Source organism: Argentina anserina, chromosome 6 (assembly GCF_933775445.1).
Source record: "Argentina anserina chromosome 6, drPotAnse1.1, whole genome shotgun sequence".
Taxonomy (NCBI): Eukaryota; Viridiplantae; Streptophyta; class Magnoliopsida; order Rosales; family Rosaceae; genus Argentina; species Argentina anserina.
This window is the reverse complement of record NC_065877.1, coordinates 31,998,143-32,018,271: the sequence shown is the minus strand read 5'-3', so window position 1 is coordinate 32,018,271 and position 20,129 is coordinate 31,998,143. Positions and strand designations below refer to the sequence as shown.

At 39.2% G+C, this 20,129-nt stretch overlaps 2 protein-coding genes across 2 annotated transcripts; one reads left to right on the top strand and one right to left on the bottom strand.

Annotated features, from left to right (window-relative positions):
* Window positions 1-10,237: 10,237 nt before the first annotated feature.
* Window positions 10,238-12,568, bottom strand: LOC126799257 (transcription factor MYB101). Its single transcript, XM_050526422.1, has 3 exons — window positions 12,212-12,568; window positions 10,738-11,692; window positions 10,238-10,524 (listed from the first exon to the last, which is right to left on the bottom strand). The coding sequence occupies exons 1-3, from the start codon at window positions 12,566-12,568 to the stop codon at window positions 10,238-10,240; spliced, it is 1,599 nt and encodes a 532-aa protein (XP_050382379.1).
* Window positions 12,569-17,289: 4,721 nt separating this feature from the next.
* On the top strand, window positions 17,290-19,660 carry LOC126797312 (aconitate hydratase, cytoplasmic-like). The gene is made up of 8 exons (XM_050523957.1): window positions 17,290-17,343; window positions 17,856-17,896; window positions 17,976-18,051; window positions 18,672-18,857; window positions 19,012-19,079; window positions 19,159-19,277; window positions 19,367-19,488; window positions 19,631-19,660. The coding sequence occupies exons 1-8, from the start codon at window positions 17,290-17,292 to the stop codon at window positions 19,658-19,660; spliced, it is 696 nt and encodes a 231-aa protein (XP_050379914.1).
* Window positions 19,661-20,129: the final 469 nt, after the last annotated feature.

The following is a 20,129-nucleotide window of genomic DNA, read 5'->3' as shown; positions in this document are numbered from 1 at the left end:
TGCACCACTTTTCGATCAAAATTTCTCATTTCTACCGTCTACTATCTTGATAATATTGTGTAGATCATCTCTGTAAAATTTCAGTCAATTTGGCAATCATTAAGGCCCTTAAACTAAAAAAACAAATGGACGAACTGAAATTTGTCAAACTTGAACCGTTCATGTTTATAACAAAAAAACGCAATTTTAAGGGCTTTAACGATTACCAAATTGGCTGAAATTTTACAGAGATGATCTACACAAAATTATCTAGATACTAGAAAATGAAAATGAGGAAATTCAATCAACAAAATGTTGTAAAAATGGAAATCCGCATGAAAACCATTAGTGCAAACCTCCGCAGCCAAGAAGACCTGATATATATATATATATATATATATATATATGTATATTGTTTAATTCTTCATTAGGAATTTGCTCTAAATTGGCGTTTGTATTGGCTATATTTTGTGGTTTCTTGATAAGAATGTATCAAGACCTCCTTTTTGAGATTGAATCAAATCATATGTTCTTCTCTTTTTATAAGTTTAGCTAGCATACCTTGATGTATATTTTCTAGTATGAGCCACTCAGAATTGTATAGGTAATTAACAAGAAAAGAATTACGGGTGGTTTTTTTTTCAACCAGAAGAAAAAATTGCAACTTGAAACCCCTAACACAACCACTACCCACTCGATCAAAAAAGAATTATGGGTGGGTTAGAGTGTTTGGTCATCACCCCTTTTTCTTTTGCAATTTATAAACATAGGGGTATCTAACTGATTTAAAAAAAAATGTGAGTGTTAGTCTGTGATGGGTCTTAAACCTGAGACGTATGCTAACTTAACCAAGAAAATGTAAGGTCCCTCGGCAACTGGACTGAAGTGCTTAATGTATCTAAATTGATTTTAAAATATATTTATTACATTTTTTTTGTAAAATCTCAATTCAGGGTCTTCACCGGATTGGGGCTTGTGCAACCGCACCAGTGGCACTCCCCCATGGCCGGCCCTGGGCTCATGTTATCAATTCAACTTTTCACTAATCAAATTGACTAATAATATCACAATTGAACTACTGATGATCTTCCCATTTACGAAGGAGAGACTCAACTAAGCTACATATATGGTACTATATTTTATCGAGTTACTTAATATATCATTTTCCCATAATTTAATTCCCAACAATTATTGAAACTCTATAGAAAAAAAAAATTATGGCTTTTAAATTGTAGGGAAGACGTGAGGTGAAGGGGCTGCATTAGGTAAATCACCCAATGGACTAATTGTTTTCACCTGGTGAGTTGATATTGATCAAAGAAACCATATGCTCAATCAACCTGGGCTGTAACTTGTAACCCAATGGTACACCAGCTCCAAATCTTCATCACTTAATTACCGACTATATGAACCATACTGTCCGACTGAATAGTAGAAATTAACATCTTATACGTACTCTTGTGGCAAGACCATTAGTACTTTCTAAGATGTTATTGTGCTTCATGTGTTGCACACTTGTGTGGCGCTATATGGATACGCTCGGCCCAACTTTTTAAATGACTTGTCTCTCCCAACCTGTATCAGTTGTATGGGGTAGAACCTAGAGCATGTTTAGGTCATATATGGGTGTAGCCTTCATTGATTCATTTTCCTTGAACTGTGCATTTCTGCATTCATGATTCACGAAGAGCTGCGAACCACCCATACCGAAACAAACTTGGTGGAGAGTACTCATATGTGCGCGCCTAACTGCCTATGTGGTGTACTGGTGTTAATTGCATGGTTAATTCATATAGTCGATCGTTTCAACATTTGGGCCGGGGTTGGACGAGTAATTAGGTGAAATGATATGTCGCGACTATGTTGATCGAGGGTGAGATACTGGTTTGTCCTTCCACAACTTTTGCCGTTTACTGTGTGGTATATATCATCCCAGATCTTAAGAAAGGTAAAACCAAATGCTGGAATTCCATTGCCTGAATATCCCGAGCAGACTGATAATATATTTCTTTCGTTCATTAAATCATATATGCCATCAAATTAATATTCATTGAGTTTCACGCGCGTACTTTTCTCTTAAACATGCATGGAAGGGCTTTCGATGGTCCTGACATTACGAAATACTATCTATAGGACTAACGAAAGTATAGGAAGAATCCCATCTATTTTTATAGCTTGATACTTATTAACGCTTATTAATAAATGAGGTGTGTGACCAGTACCACCCTAAAACTATTAGGAATTCGTACGTATGTACTTCTCATCCCATATACTAGAATACTAGATAGATATCAGTATATAAAAAACGTTTCTGCCCTAGGGGTTTGCAAGGCGCTCAATTAGGTTTATTCTGGATCGAGCTCCTTCTTTGCCTCGAGAGGAGAAGGAAGTGTGCCGCACAAACGACGTCATCGAGAATTCTTTAGTGTCGACCTCCCAAGGAACGCTGCGGTTGTGCGACCAAAAACAGAAGTAGTGAGAATAAACCCTAACAGCCAGCTTTGAGAATTGAGATTTTTCGATGGCACGTACGGCCCTCCTGAATGTTAGTTAAGATGATATTTTCTATATATTAATACATGTTAATTAAGCCGACATGTTCATACCTTCTGGCCCTTGTTCTAAACATAAATTTATCCCTTTTATAATTAAGATAAAAGTCAATCAACGCATAATTATCGTTCCTAGGTAAAGTTCGATTCATCAAGGAGGAATTTGGATATCATGATCGATGCCTTAACTACCACACTGAAGAAAATATGCTCATATATATGCTGCTCTAATTACCAGGTAATTACTAATTATTTAACTCTTTTAACATCATGGGAAAAAACGGAAACTTATTCAATGCCTTGAGGTGGAAGTAAACTACTACCCAATCAGACTGTAATAACCCGATTTTTCGGAACGATGTTTGGATGGATTAATTTATGTTAAGTGGTGAAATTCATTAAAATGAAATTTGGATTGCTTGCAAAATTTCGAAACACGAACGGAAACGTTTCAGAACGTTTATTTAGTAAAAAAACGTAACGTTTCCGCAACGTATATATCAACTTTTATTCCGTCGATCGTTTGTGAAGACTTTCTTCACAAAAGTCGTAGAGCTCGTCGATACGAGTACGAGGACATGTGACACGTCCTAATCGGACATCGGAGGTGAAAGTTATTAACGTCGGAAGTTCGTTTCTGATTTTGGAAACTAGTATAAATAGAAAACTTTTGGGATTAGGGTTTCCATTTCTGGAAACCCTTCACCCTCGCCTCCCTCCTTCCTCCCTCTCCCCCTCGCGACTCTCTCTCCCCGATCTCACCTTCCCCCTCAAATCGCCTCAGGCGATCTCCACAGACGGAACGACGTGGTCCTCACCGCCACTCCACACGACCACGCAAGGACCTCCGCGTCGGACCCCGAGCCCATGACGCCCTGCCTCGTCGTCGTGAAGCAGCGAGCCACAACCGAGCCTCCTACGATTCTCGCCGCCGCATCCTCCGTACCCGACAACGCAGACCTCGGCGCTCACCCCCTCCGCCGCTCCTCACTTCCAGAGCCACCAACGGCGCGACCGGAGCTCGATTCGCATCGCCCAAGTCGCAGATCGCACGATCTGGACTCCGCCGAACATCTTGAGTTCTCCGGCCATTTTAGGGCAACGTACGGGTAAGGAATGCATTTAATTTGATGTTGTGATGTGTGTGGATGATTTTGGGATCGATTTGATGAAGTTTGGGAGAGAATCGGAGGAGGAGGACATTTGGGGATACCGCCGCCTTAGGCGGCGCGTGTGGACACGTGGAGGTGGCTAGGCACGGTGTGACGCCGTGGGAAGAACGAAGGGAGGAAGGAGAAGAGATTTTGGGCGGCGGTGGCGTCATACGCGCCTTGGTTAGTGTCGGCGCGTGGGGCCCACGCACTGCCACAGTGAGTGGCGCGTGAGCGCCACGCGCGGCCTGCCGGAGGTGGCGCGTGCACCCTACGCGCCGCCACGTGCGGCGGCGTGAACAATGTTTTCCAGAAGGGTAAAAATGTAAATTTTATTTATGTACGGTAATTGTAAATATAAATTACTTTCAGTAAATGTAAAAGTAATTTCAGAAGGGTAAATCAGTAATTAATATTTACTGAAACAGTATGTATTTTGGAATAATATTTATACGTACAGAAATACGTAAACAGTATGTACTCGTACAGAGATATGTATTGGATGTGTATTTGTACAGCAATACACAAATAGTAAATACGTGAACAGTGAATATTAACAGTGAATAGTAAATTCGTAAAACCGAAAATTGCTGAACAGTAACCGATTATTACTGTTTCGGCATTTAAAGGTTTACGAAACGTTTCTAAATTCTTTTCTTATATTTTCAAGGTGATCGATAAATCAAGGAAAGGAATTATCTTCGGAAATTGTGAATTACGCTCGAGTCGATAAGGTGAGTAAAATCTCACATATTTACGAATATACCCTTGCGGTGATTCCAAGATTTTTGCAAGTTTTAAATATTGAAATACGACATGTATACAATATAGTGGATTATATATTTTTTGTATAAATGGTAATAAGTACATATATATATGGTTTGCTATAATATATACTGTTATGAATTCATTTGAAATAGGTCATTTCGATGACGAGCATGTGATTTTAATATGGGGTTTGTTAAACGTTTTGTCTTCGGACGTGTTTATAAATTATGACATGTGTATGATATAGTGGATTATATATATGCATTGTATAAATGGTAAATAAATACATATATATATAGTTTGCTATATAATATACTGTTATGATTTATTGTGATGACGTCATTTTGATGACAAGATATATCGAGCATGTGATTTTGATTTGTACAATATGATGTGAGATTATTGTACGTGATTTTAACATTGAGATTGTTAAAATGTGATTTGTCTTCGGACCTGATGTTTGGTACAATATGATGTGAGATTATTGTACGTGTTTGGCAAGTCGAAACCTAGCCTTTGGCCGGGCGAAAGTTACGATACAGTTAGAGCTCTAGTCTATCTGCCTTAGTACTGCATGTGAGGTAACGGGTGGTTATATGCTCATGGGTACTCAGATTGTTTTGGATGTTGGGTAGCGGGTGGCTATCCAATATCGGCGGTGTATTACGAGAGGGGTAACAGATGTGTACCAGCGTTCTTGGTACCCGTAATATAAATGCATTTGGGTAACCAGAAGGGTTACTTAATTTCTCATGAGCGTTTTATTTCATATTTCTTTGGGACGACCAGATGGGCCGTCCATTGACTCATGAGTGCATTTATATTTGTTTGATTTCTGGATTTTCGTATATATTGATATGCGAGTTATATATTTTCATTTTACTCATACGAGCTGTAAAGCTTACCGGGTTTGTGTTTACAATCCCGGTGCACCAATTCGATGGTGTAATGGATAACTCCGCAGATGTGGATTAGCGGGAATTGACGGACTGCTCAGAGAGCTTGAAGTTATTTATTTCCAGCTGGAGCGAGGATTTTGTGTGACTATCTTGTGAGGTTGTTGTGAGGATTATACATTTTCATTTGTTATAATGTTGAATTATAATTTGGATTGTAATAATCAGTTTGACTGAGTTTTATTTTGAACTCAGAGATGATCCACTGTGGCATTTTAAATGATTTCGATTCGTTGAGATTGTTTGGTGTTTAACGATTTTCAAATTTTGAGTTTTTATACTCGAAATTTTGGGGTCGTTACAGAGACTTCTTCATTTAATTTGGCAGTCAAATGACACTAACACCGAGACTAATTCTGTTACAACAAAATTAAACTTAAAAAAAATTTTGCAAGAGCAAACTCGACTTGATAGAGAACTGATGAGAAAAAGGAAGCAAATCGACCTGGGTTTTTCATATTTCTTTTTTCAGATGATTTGGATCTATGATGTCGCCCAAAATCCCAGTTGTGTTTGGCGAATGATACCCACGAACAAGTCAACGGTGGAGTTGTAGTTGGAAATGGAATTAGGAATAATAGTATGAGGTAATATCCAGAAGATCGATGAGCATGAGCAAATCGGGTATAAGAGAGCGGGTTGGTGATGTTAATGGCCAATAGGGTATAATTGGGTGAGATTGTATGGTTGACAATGGATAATGGATTCTTAGGTGGTGATTGATCGAGAAGAAGCCGGCCATAATCCAGATTATGTTTGGTGAAAGATGTCGTCCTTGAGAGGAATTCCCAGACAAAGCCCTTATTCAAATTAAGAGTATCAAACTAGTGCTGGGACTGGTGGCTGATTGGATATAGTTTTGTGAGATTGGTACAGTTGATGGAGAATGGGTCAACAGTACGATATAATCAAAATATTCCATATTTGGTTTAGTTAGTTCAACAAAGAACTGGGGCAGAACTGGTGTTCTAAAATTTTAACTAACTGTGGTGTTTTGACTAACGGCACATGATTTGTACATGGGCAAGTGCCCTGAATAAGCACCCAAAAAACTACTAACTGTTTTAAATTACCGTACGTATGGCTTAAACTGTATGTATGAAATGATGTAAAAGTTGAATTAATTAACAGGAATTTCCCAAATGGAACCATGTTGGGCCCGGGGGTAAAATGCTCGAGGCTGCTCTTAACCATGTCAACAAGCATGCAAAGGTCTCCGATCCCCTTTCTGGCATGATATCGGGGTACAATGAGGTATGAGGTGATTGAATTAATCCTTAAATTAATGCCATTTGTTTTCATCTACATTATCTCTCTCACACACACACACACTGTCAAATTATGTTATGTTTCTCTAAGCATGAATATGATGTATTCAACTGCACATGCAGATATATAAGAAGACATGTTATTGAAAATTGAAATATGGGGCGTGCGTCATATTTGCATGTTAATTTGGGTGGTGCGAAATTTATAAGCTTTGTCCATTTTTGGTGCAGGTTTGGACTGAGAGGGACAGAGTGACCGAGGAATCTACTGAATCTGATGGGGAAACAAGTGAAGATGCAAGGGTACCATGGTAGATATATTCATACTTTAATCGTTTAGGGAGAGTTTGCAAAGGATATGGAGAGCCAGCTAAAGGAAGGCTAAATCGTTCAAAGTAGCTAGCCTGCAGTGAGTTTAAGGCAACTTTCGATCTTACTTGTAAGAAGGATGGATGAAATGAAAAAGTAGAGAAGTTACAAATTTAAAGTCGCACAAATTTTGTAAGCTGAGCTCGAGAGATTCAATGGCTAGAAACGAGATAGTGTGGAAAATATAATTTGCCTCACCTTCTGCATGAGTTAATTAGCGCCTATACTATTCTAGGTTGCTAGCTACATGGACAGGTAATTGTGACAATTGATCCACACAATCTGTTGATCATGCAATCTCTATGTTTCCCTACAAAACGTACTACATGGTATCACAATGTGCCAATTTGTGCTAAACATGCAATCGATTAATGTGTGTGTCTATATATATATATTCACGCAGAACCTCCAATAAAGATTTAGTGTTTCATCCTCTATAATAGAGATTTTTAAGATGAATTGTTGGAGATACTCTTAATCATGTACTTTATTTCTTCTTCTTCTTGTTTTTTTTAAAGAACGTATGTACCATGTAATTTTAAATTTGAGAGAATCTGATAAGTAATTTGGTGGACTGTGAATGGGGGCGATTTTGTCCATGATCATGTAAGAGCATCTACTTTCTAGTTTCTGCATCATTTTTTAAGATTGACTTAGCCTGAATCATAATCGTCATCGTCTTCAATACTGTAATTTGTAAAAAAAAAACAATAGAAAGAATAAGAACGATAACCAACATGGAAATGTAACGCTTCAAAGTTCAAACCTAACCTAAGGCTGAGGGAAACGGCAGGTGGACATTAGACTGGATACGATTTATATACATTAATACATGAATTCTGAATCACACGAGTTCCAACTTTCGTCCTCATCTATTTTCAGTTACGAAAGTTGAAGGATAAATCGATAATTAAGTAGTGTACATTTTCTCCCCAAATCGATTTGACTGGTAAACGATCTCAACCAGAACCAAAAAATGGTCTAGCTATGGAAAACTGTTTACTGATGCCTATACCATTGACAATTTCAAAACCTTGGTTGCCGATTGGTTCAAGACGGACCCGTTTACCATATTCGCTAGCTAGCTTCTTGATCAGTTGAGTCTTTTACTGGCTCTTTGCCAGTTTGCCTGATCAATTTCAAGAGGCAATTAGCAGTCAATTAGTAAGACAAGTTCAATTGGAACAAATTTACCAATTAAAAGTCTTTCTTGATCAAAGATCAACTCTACGTCTCTACAAGAAAACAAGGCATGTCAAAAGAAATTACGTGGTCATTTGAATATATAATTGATATATATTTGAATATATATATATATATATATATATATATATATATGCTGGATTAGGAGCGTACTGTACGTATGGGCTAGGTCGACGATTAAGGCAATGCGCAACAATGGCGCGAAAGGTGCCGGTGTGCTCTTCCCTCCCGGCACTCCTGTCTGTGCCGGCCACAGCTCCATCATCGGCCCACGGCGACTCATAATTTGCAAATTTCCAAAAAATTCGAGTTTATGGAAAATTTGCATATTCTGGCATTCGTGGACCGTCGATGGAGATCCGGCTGACACAGACATGAGCACTGGGAGGGGGAGCACGGCTGACACCATATGCGCCGTCGTTGGCTACATATTCTCCCTTCCAGTTTTGTTTTCTTCCAATACACTACAAAAAACTTGGACAAATGCCACATATCCCACAAAACGTGTGTGGCCCTTACAAAAATTTGTCACATTTACATGAAATTTGTGGCATTTTTTGTAAATGCCACACAAGTTTTGTGGGCTTTGCCAAAGTTTTTGGTAGTGATAGCATCTTTAATTATCTGGCGTGAAGGTTACAGTGTCTTCTTTCTATTCAGGAATTTCAGTACTATAAGCAGAAAAGAGCATAGGAGATGGATCGTGAACAATGTTGGTGTGCATGCACGATCACTCGTGAGAAATTAATATATGTTACTTGATATATATATATATATATATATACAGCAGTATTGGGAAAAATAGCCGGCGATTGGGGAAAGTTAGTATGCGTGAAGCCCTATTTTCATACCAAAAAATGAAAAATCCTAAAGCCAATCAAAGTATCTTGATCGATCAACGGTGATCCACCTTTCCTCCTTAAAGCTGCAAAATCATCTCTATATTTAGCATATTTGTAGTGCTATATTTTGGGCGAAGTTTCGTGATAAAGCTGCTTACTTGTAATAATTGAATTTTTCGTATTTGTCCTTGTGGAATAAGGACCTTAATTGTTGGCATATGATGGCTGCACTTTAGGATGATCGAACCCTCATAATCAATAATATTGTGCAGGGAAAGGGAAACCACCTTTTACGAAGACAATTGGCGAGGGAGATAAGAGAATGCCGGATAAGTTAAAGTTTGAGGTATCCAAATTAAAATAATTAGCCTTCTACCCCGTGCATTAGTACGATTAATCTTCCCACTCATTAATATTGGGATGAAAACTGATTATCATCAAGTTTCCTAATTTTCTCAACTACTATCCAATATGTTTCTCCTTTTATTTTAATTTTGTGTTTGCTTTACCATAGTATATCATTCTAACATATTTATTTATAGCAAATAGGGGGTTTTTAGAATTTTGAAAGATTGATGAAGTTGTTGACACTAAAGGAGGGCCTCCAATTATAGTAGTGGAGATGTAGTTCGATATAATTTCTAGTTTCTGCGAAGCATCAGAAATTTAAACGGCAACCAAAAGCTTGAAACTTTATTTTAGCAAATGAAATGAAACCCATGCAGAACCAATTCTAACTCAATAGAATGGAGCTGGCCGGTTCCGTGGCTGACACTAGAACTGCTACATTCTACATCGATGATATATACACAACACATGCATGCATGAGATAAAACATTACCGAGTTTCGGTTTAACTTCCGCATAATTGAAAACTGAATACTAGATGAAGAGAACTCTAAGCTTCCTTGTCTCTTTTTGCTAGAAAAGCTAGCCCTAAGGAAACCTAATTAACTACTTAAAACATAAATCCACATGATCATTGATCCTCACTAGCTAGGAACGGTACTCTAGCATTCTGACCATGTGTGCACACTAAGATCTAGTCTTGATCATTCCTCATATGGTACACTCACTATCTTTAGTTTTTCAACCGAAACGGACAACGCAAATCAGCGTTGAATCTCATGATTGTAGAGAGCTTCAAATCTTAGCAGATGCCAGGCATGTTATTCCAGAAGCAGGGAGGAAGGATGCGCTTAATTTCATCATCAGGTTCTGCTGCACTCATGTTCACTGTGGATGCATAAGTCGATGTGTTTTGCTGAACATCCAGACGCACATTAATGTCACTTGCACCATTCATGCCTGATGAAGCCTGGTCAGAAATGCTTCCCCCGTACCACGATTCGGAGACTGGTGCTGTAGATTGGAAGTTGAGAAGGCTTAACAAGTCATCGTCCATGTCCTCCAGAGGATCTTCAGTTGGTTTCATCCCTGAGACAACAAAATCGAAAGGAAACAAGTTCAGCTATTACTCTTTTAAGTAAACTAATTAGTTTGATGTAGCTGATCGAGTTTGTTCCCTAAATAGGGCGTCAGATATCTTTACTGCTTTTTATTCATACAAACTGAGACTAGGCGATCGAGTGAAGCAAAATAACGGGTTAATGTGTATTAAAGCTTTAAAATGTGCAAATAGTATCGTACCAACTGATGGAGATGAGCTACCATCCCTTAGGTTTTCAGCACTATTCTCACCGCTGCTCTTCCAAGTTGATTCCTCTTGCACATTATCTTCTTCCTCTTCCTGGTCAGCAGACTCATTCTCTTCCTCCGCAATATATTTGTCTTTACCTGACTCGCCGGACGAACTGTCTCCGCTCCTTGATCTCTTGTTTCGGGACATTGAATCAGCTTGCACCAACAAATCATCCAATAGACCACTGCCTCTCTTTCCTAGAGGGGTTAAAGTTTCAATCTCGTAGCCATTGGTGTTGCCGGAAGCTTCCATTACACCCTCACTGCCATTGAAGTCAGCAGAAGAAGCAGGTTTTGTGGGGGTGTATGGCGAGTACGGTGGTGTTTGGTTCGAAGGGAGCTCCGAATTCATTGGCTCATAAGTAGGAGTCCCCATGATCATTGAGCTAAGGCTAAGATTGTAGTTACCAAATGTTCCATGACCTGAGTTGTAGTATTGAGATGGAGTTGACAGAAGGGTCTGGTTTGGAACACTGACCTTGTTGAACAGAGCTGAAGAACATGACCCAAATGGGGAAACCAGTGAAACAGGAGATAGGGGGATAGCATAGCCGCCATTAGCGTTGAACTGGGCCGTCATGGTGGTGTTGGAATAATTGAGGGAATGAGAGTTATGGTGGTTATGGAGAGGGGCATCAAAACTCATGTGGTCATAAAGAGAGAGCGAGAGGGTAGAGCTGTAATTTGCTTTTCGAGGATGAGAGGAGGAAAGGAGTGATGAAAATGAAGAAGATGACGAGTTTGAGTTATGCCCCTGCTGCTGCTGATGAACTTGCTGCTGATGAAATGAAACAGCGGCTTCATGTTGAAGCTCGTGAGGGTAAATTGGTAATCCGGCTCTCTGGCGTCTCTTCATTCTTGTGTTCCAGTAATTCTTTATCTCATTGTCAGTCCTACCGGGTAACTGAAGATACAAATTGAACGTAACAGACAGTCAGACACAATGAAACTAGTTAATTAATCAGACAGCAGAGATTTCATGAAAACAAGGTCAAACTCAAGAATAAACAGACACATAGGAGTGCGTAGTTCTGAGAGAATCATAAGAACTTAAAAAGGTTGGTCCCAAAAGAAAATTAACGAAAAAAGAAATTGGAAGAAGATATCAGAAAAATGAATTCCGTCAAATCAATTATGAAAAAAGAAGAAAGATTGTGAAAATTAAGACAGATAGTCCAAGAGGACCAAGAAGAATAAAAGAGAAAGCGAAAGGTAACAGGAAATGAAAGTTGCTAGGGTCACAATCCGAATCAAGATGAAATAGAAAGATCCAGAAGAATTCACATCATAAAATAGACAAGAAGAAGAAGAAGAAGAGTTCACAAGCTTATTAGAAGACATATATTTACATACTTCAAACAACCAAATGAAAAATCTAACAAGAGAATCTGAGATCAATAAGCAAGTCATATGTATTATATACCTGAGAAGCCATGCGAGCCCATTTGTTGCCGTATTTGGCATGAAGTTCGATGATGATTCGCTCCTCCTCTGCTGTGAGAGAGCCTTTCTTGAGGTTAGGCCTCAAATGGTTAGCCCACCTGAGCCGGCAGCTCTTGCCGCACCTCGCCAGCCCCGAGTTCTTCTGCACAGCGTTCCAGTTTCCCTCGCCGTGTTTCTTCACGTACTCCATCAGAATCGAATCCTCGGCTGCTGTCCACGGCCCCTTCTTCAACCCCCGGAGAGGCTGATGAAGCTGATGAGCCCCACCTCTTAACTGGGATGCTGCAACTATCTCGTTCAAGTCCATTGATCCATCTCCGCTATTGCTCATGATCATTCTCGCCTCAACAAAGCTAGCCGGCTAGAGATCGATAGGTGGGTGGAGAGAAAGAAAGATATGTCGATAGCTAAAATTACCCTCCACAACCTGCTATATATAGTTTTCTGGAGTGAATGAGGGTTTGGTTTTTGAGTTCTGCCTTGGAAATGGTTTTATAATTTCAAAGGTTATCTTCGTCGGTGGGTTTAGGTTTGGATCGGCTCCCAGAAATGAGATCAGAGAGAAAAATATCAGAAAGAGGGAGAGAGGGGAGAGCTGGTTTATAGAAGAGTTCTCTCTCCTCTCCCAGGGTATAATGAGAGAAGAAATACAGGAAAGAGGAGAGGAGAATTAGAGAGAGAGATACAGAAATACCACGCTAGCTCCTTGTCTCTATTCGCTATCTCTTCTCTCTAATTAATTTTTTTCGCCATCTTCTTTCCTTGATTTTGGTGTTCAAAGAGAGAGGGTTTCAGATTTAGAGAGGAAAATAAGAAAACAAAAGAAAAAGAGAGAGACAGATGGGAAGCTTTGTGTTTTTTTTTTTGTTCCAAAGTTGATGTTTGGGGGTGAAAGGTGAGTGTGCTTGAAGGGATTTATTTAGAGGGAAGAGAACGCATTTCGGTCCGGTTTGCATGCTAAGTGGTACGTCCGGGAACGCGTTTTTTTATCTCCACCCTTCATTGCTAATATATACAGCCATAGTTCCCCCCTTCTCTTTCACTTCTAGAACACCACTTTGGGCATTTTATCATTTCTTTTGAAAGTGTGTGGTAAATTTAGTAATCTTCTACATGTTCTTTTAATTTGTAGGTCAAATTATACATTTGAAGAAAACTTTGGCAAGTTTCGTATTGGGATGGATTTTCATTGTACGTATTTGCCCCCTATGATCCCATTCTATTATTTTATTTGGACAGTACGGTTGACCGAATATCTTATAATTAGAAACATCATATATATATATATATATATATATATATATATATATGATTGACACACATATAATGTATCTCGAATTCCTAATAATTAAATTATTTGAGACTTTTATTAAGGTTGAATATTGTCGTATGTAGCGAAAGTTGAGCGTATTTCCGGCGTTCTTATCCAATCACTGCCAATTGGTTTGATTAGGGTTACGTCACCCTATTGATCCGTCAAATTATTAGTTTGCATGGACATTATTACTGAGCACTTGTTTTTGCCATATACAGAGATACGCCTCTTTATTCTGTCAGTTTGTCGTTGGTAGTTACTTTTTCATTATTCTCTATCGGAAAATGTTTTAGCGTTATAATATAGCGTCAGATTTTACGCTACAGTCTCACGTGACATGTCATCAATTATAATAATTACAAAATGTTATTTTTGAATGAAAATATAATTTTATCCTTATTAATCCAACGGCTCTAAATTATTACTAAAAAATTTTGTAGTTCTTTTTTATATCATTTATTTTTTTAAATGTAATAAAAAAATACGATATATACAAAATATGCTTGAAATATATATATATATATATATATATCTGTGTGTATGTGTGCGCGCGGACGAGATATATATAAATATATATATATGTGTGTGTGTGTGTATGAAATGCCTATATAGTAATTGTATTAATTAATTATAGTCATTAATTAAATAAAAAACTCATGAATCTTGACATATTTGTCACTATAAAGATTACCAAGAACATTGTCACAGCCCCGAAATTTCGAATAATAAAAATTCGAATTCGAAGCCATGAAAACTCTAAAACAATCTCAAATATATTGAAAGCATCTTATAATAATACTGTATCGAAACTGAGTCCACAGCACAACTCAGTCGACTTGAATAATACATAATCAGTTTATAACTCAGTATTATAACCAATGGAAATGTAAAATTCACTCAATCCTCACCACAAACAGAATAAAGAAATCTTCAGAGTACGCCCTCCGAATCTGATAATCCACACCTGAAGAACTATCCCCTACACCATCGCATTGGTGCACCAGAATTGTAAACACAAACCCGGTAAGTTTTTCAGCCCGTATGAGTAAACCAACAGTATATGACAGATAACATTCAAAGACAAACATACTCATGTGACACTGGGAAACCCATCTGTTACCCAATATTATTTTAAAAATATGTGTAATCATGAGACACTAGGCAATTAATCTGTTACCTAATATCATTTAAAAATATGTGTAATCATGAGACACTGGGCAACCCATCCGTTATCCAAAATTATTTTAAAACATGGGTACCCATGAGACCCAAGCAACCCATATGTTACCCCTCATACAGTACACCGACTGACACTGGTCAAACAATTTGGTTACCCAAAATTATTTAAAACATGGGTACTCATGAGACCCAAGTTGTAATAACCCGAATTTTCGAGTTCAATTTGTACTAATTTGTAGAAATTTATAAACTTAGTAAATTTACCAAGTCACATTTTCTCGCTTCACGATGATATCGAATCGAAAACGAAACCGTCTTCGGAAAGCTAAATTGGAAAAACGTTATGTTTCTGAGACGCAAGAGTCGACTTTTACTCCGTCGCTCGTTTTCAAAAACTTCATTCACGAACGTTGTAGACCTCGTCTATACGATTTCGTGGACATGTGACGCGTTCTAATCGGACGTCGTACGTGAAAGTTATTAGCGACGGAAGTTAGTTTCCGATTTTGGAAGAAATATAAAAGGAAATTTTAAGGAATTAGAGTTTCCAAAAACAGAAACCCGTTCTCCCTTCTCTCTCTCCTTCCCCGCAGTCGCTCCCTCTCTCTCTCCCCGACTCTCCGGCTATAGCTGCTCCGGCCTCCGTGGCCCTCACCGTCGACCCCAAAGGCACCGCACGGCCTTCCGCTTCCACCCTCCGCCTCTACACGCCACCGTTCGCCGCGCCAAAGCTCCCTCGCCAAATCGAAGTTTCTGTGACTTCCTCCGCCGTCCAAGCACATCGCCGACCAAACCAGGGCACGGGGACCACACGACCTACGCCGATCCTCATCACCGAAGCCACCAGCTAGTGGATTGGAACTCGATTCGCGCCATTGTCTCTCCCCTGCTCGAACACAACTGCAGCCTAGTTCAAGCTTCTCCAGCAACATCTCGGTGGTTTCAAAGCTCAATCTAGGTAATGGTTTGTTTATTGTGATTGTTGAGATTGAATGGGGTTGAAATTGTGTCGATTTGGTGGAGAATCGGAGGTGGAGGGAGTACCGCCGCCTTAGGCGGCGCGTGAGGGGAGGTGAGATGGGTTAGAGGCGGCCTTAGGCCGTGGAAGAGACGAGGAGAAGAAAGGAGAGCTTTTGGGCGGCGATGGGCAAGCCACGCGCTGCCACTGTGGGGACGCGTGAGCGCCACGTGCTATCGGCGGAGGAGGCGCGTGAACCCTACGCGCTGCCTCATGCGGCGGCGCGTGAATAGTAAATTCCTAACTGATAAATTTTTGTAAAAAGTGATTTCTGTACGGTAAATGTAAAAAGTAATTACGTACATTAATTGTAAAATTAATTTACGTACAGTAGTTGTAAAAGTAATTTCTGAAAAGATAAATCAATGATTAGTATCTACTGGAATAGTAACACGTAAGTAGTACACACATGAATAGTAATACGTAAATAGTATGTACATGAACAGTAATATGTTAAATAGTATGTACGTGAGCAGTAAATACGTCAACACCATAAACTGCTGATCTGTAACAGTAGAACTGATTCGGCATTTGAGGTTTTACATAACGGTTCTAATCACTTCTTATCCAATCTAGGTGATCGACTAAACAAGTGAAGGAACTTATTTGGAAATAGAAATCTGACAGTATATAATATAGCAACTCATATATATGTATTGATTTTACCATTTATACATATACACAATCCAGTTTATCATATACATATCATAGTTCAATCTTTTAAAATAAAGCGTAATTATGAATCACCACCAAGGGTAGATTCGTCATAGTGAGATTTACTCACCTTATTTTCCTGAGCGTAATTTCCACAATACCGAAAACAAATCTTTCACTTGTTTAGTCGATCACCTAGATTGGATAAGAAGTGATTAAAACCGTTACATAAAACCTCAAATGCCGAATCAGTTCTACTGTTACTGATCAGCAGTTTATGGTGTTTACGTATTTACTGGTCACATACGTACTGTTTTATGTATTATTGTTCATATATGTACTATTTACGTATTATTGTTCATGTGTGTACTGCTTACGTATTACTGTTCCAGTAGATACTGATCACTGATTTACCTTTCACAAATTACTTTTATAATTATTATACGTAAACTACTTTTACAATTACTATACATAATTAATTTTTACATTTACCGTACAGAAATCATTTGTTTACAAAACTTTACTATTTGAAATATATTGTTCCCGTGCTGCCGCACGTGGCAGCGCGTGGGGTTCACGAGCCACCTCCGGCAGCCGCTCGTGGCGCGCATGTGCCGCCCACAGTGGCAGCGCGTGGGGCCCACACACTAATTACAAAACCGGCGCGTAGCTCGCCTAACGCCGCCCAAAACCCTTCATTTTCTTCCAATCTACCCTCTTACGGCCTAAGGCCACCTCCTGCCCTCCTCACACGCCGCCACAGATGGCGGTAAGATCTCTCTCTCCTCCTCCTCCTCCGATTCTCCACAAATCGCCACAAATCCACACACAATCAATCTCAACCATCAATTAAAACAAACTTTTACCTAGATTGAACCTTAGAACCCCCGAAATGTCGCAGGAGAAGCTTAGATCAATGACTGTGCTCGATCTTGTGGAGGACGAAGTGAGGCGCGATTTCGAGTCCCAATCCGCTTGTAGGTGGCACCGGGGGTGAGGAGCGGTGGAGACGTGCTAGCCTCGTGCACTGTGTCGCCGGAGGAGAAGCTTGAACGGCGGCGGTTTTTGCGAAATCTTCGTGTTGCCGGTTGAGCTCCGATGCGGCGTGTCAAGGTCAGGGGCTGCTGTTGAGGACCGCGTGTTGCCTTTGGGGTAGGCAATGAGGGCCACGGAGGCCGGAGATGTGGAGATCGCCGGAGGCGATGGAGAGAGAGAGAGACAAAGAGGGTCGGGGAGAGAGAGAGAAAGGGAGGGCTGCGGGGAAGGAGAGAGAAGGGGGGACTGGTTTCTGTTTTTAGAAACCCTAATTCCCTAAAAGTTCATTTTATACTTCTTTCAAAACCTGAAACTATCTTCCGTCCGCTAACAAGATTTATTGTCAGTTAGTTTCCCAATGTTTTCATATCTCTTTAAAAAAAGTGACCTCTTTTATTCATTTATAGGTGGCCATGATTGAAGGTTATCTCGCAAGTGCAGCCCTGTATTTCAGGACCAAAAAGGTGCTTCTTCTTTATTGTGTAAATTGCTCTGGTTCTTGAACTTTTCTTTTTATTAACATGTAATCGGTATTTCTGGCAGACCTCATGATCGGGTGACCTTGAAAGATATGAAATCTGACTGGCATGCCTGTCTTGATAACAAAGTTGGGTTCAAGGTGAGGTGTATAACTGTTTTCCCTGGTTTTTGTTTTTATTTTTTATTTTTTTGGTTGGCATGCTGGCCCAAGATAGACTTCTTTTCCTTTGGTTTCTTTAGTATCGTCATTTAACTTTTAATTATTGTTATACAATAAGTTCCCTCAAATTGCTAGTGTCATTGCTGTTGTCTCCCAGTATAGTCAACTCTACATTGAGAGCCACAACTGGCTCAGAAATAGGAAGAGAACATTATTGGCGAGTACAGGTTAGGAAGGGAATACATAATTAGTGAGAGTACATTTAAATTCTACATTGAAAGTAATCTCCTGCCGGTTATGGCAGTCATTTTCTTTTATGGAAATGCATTTTTCTTGCATCCGAACCTTGGTAAATGTTGTGCCATTAATCAATTATTGGTATCACCGTATCATGTTAGGGAGTCAGGTGTGAATTGAAGTGATTATGAACTGTCTGTATGTTGGAGTTTGTAGTGATAGTATGTTGAGTCATGGTTAGATAAGTTTAGATACTGGTGCACCTACAAAAATGATGATAGTGTAGTTGAAGCACTGTTCTAAAACTTCTCATATATTCATTTGTCACCATCTTGTCTAATGTACATTCTTATGTGCTGCAGGGATTTGCTATACCAAAAGAGGTACACGACAAAAAAGTGGATTTTTCATTCCATGGGCAGCCAGCAGAGCTTAAGCATGGTAGCGTTGTCATTGCTGCAATCACAAGTTGCACCAATACGTCAAACCCAAGTGTCATGCTAGGGGCAGCTCTTGTTGCAAAGAAGGCCAGTGAACTAGGTCTACGGGTAAGGCATCTTTGCAGTTACCATCTAGCTTCTAGCACATCCATCTCTCTCTCTCTCTCTCTCTCTCTCTCTCTGTGTATATACATAAGTATATTTTCAATTGGAATGTACAAGCAACTCTTTCTGATGGTTTCTTGTTTAACCTATGACACAGGTCAAACCATGGGTAAAAACAAGTCTTGCCCCTGGCTCAGGAGTTGTTACAAAATATCTTCTCCAGAGGTATTTTTCTTTGCCAATATTGTTGCTATTGTGTAATCAGTACATACAGTCAATTGAACCGTTAATTCGTCTGATGCAGTGGGTTGCAGAAGTATCTGAATGAACAGGGTTTCAATATTGTTGGATATGGATGCACTACATGCATTGGAAACTCAGGAGATTTAGATGATTCTGTTGCGTCTGCCATAGCTGAAAATGGTAACTTCGATTTGCAACAATTGATAGCATATTTAACTATTTGCTACTTTATTTATTGCTCGTGTTTAATTTCCTTGCTTCTGTTGCAGACATAGTAGCAGCTGCTGTTCTTTCTGGAAACAGGAACTTTGAGGGCCGTGTACATCCGTTGACAAGAGCTAATTACCTTGCCTCACCTCCGTCAGTGGTTGCTTATGCTCTTGCTGGCACGGTACTCCCGTCTTTCTTGCTTAAAGTGCAATGTTATACATTTAATTCTTACGGGTGACTTCGTATGGACAATAGTCAACTACTTTGGTATACCACAAGTGGATGTTTTTTGACTTTTTCTAACTGTATATAGAATTTTTTAGTGTGTGATTCACTGCTTCCTGAGAAAGTGATATTTTCATCAATTTATACCATAATAACTGATGCTTAAAGCATAACTGATAACTCTTCTGCAATATATACAAGTCTGCAAAAATGCAAGAAATCAACACAGAAGATAATGAATTAATGCCAAGTTTGACCAGAAAAATAGTAGAACAATGTATTTCTTCTGGAGTGACAAGCCAAGAGAGTTCAAAAAGAAGCAAAAGATAAGACACTATTGCGACATCTTATGTATAAAACCAAGGAAAGATATACATTAGAAAGGAAAAGAATGTAGAGCCTAGGAAGCACGGAAACGCGGGAAAGGTGTGTTTCACGCTTCCGCAATAGAACCACTACGAAAACATTCGGAAACGCGTTTTCAGAAAAAAAAAAAAAAGTGTTTTGAAAATGCGGTGGAAATGCGAGTTTCCGATAAAATAAAGTTTTTTATGTTTTTTTTTCTAAAAAATGAAGGGCTAGACCTATTTTAGTCGA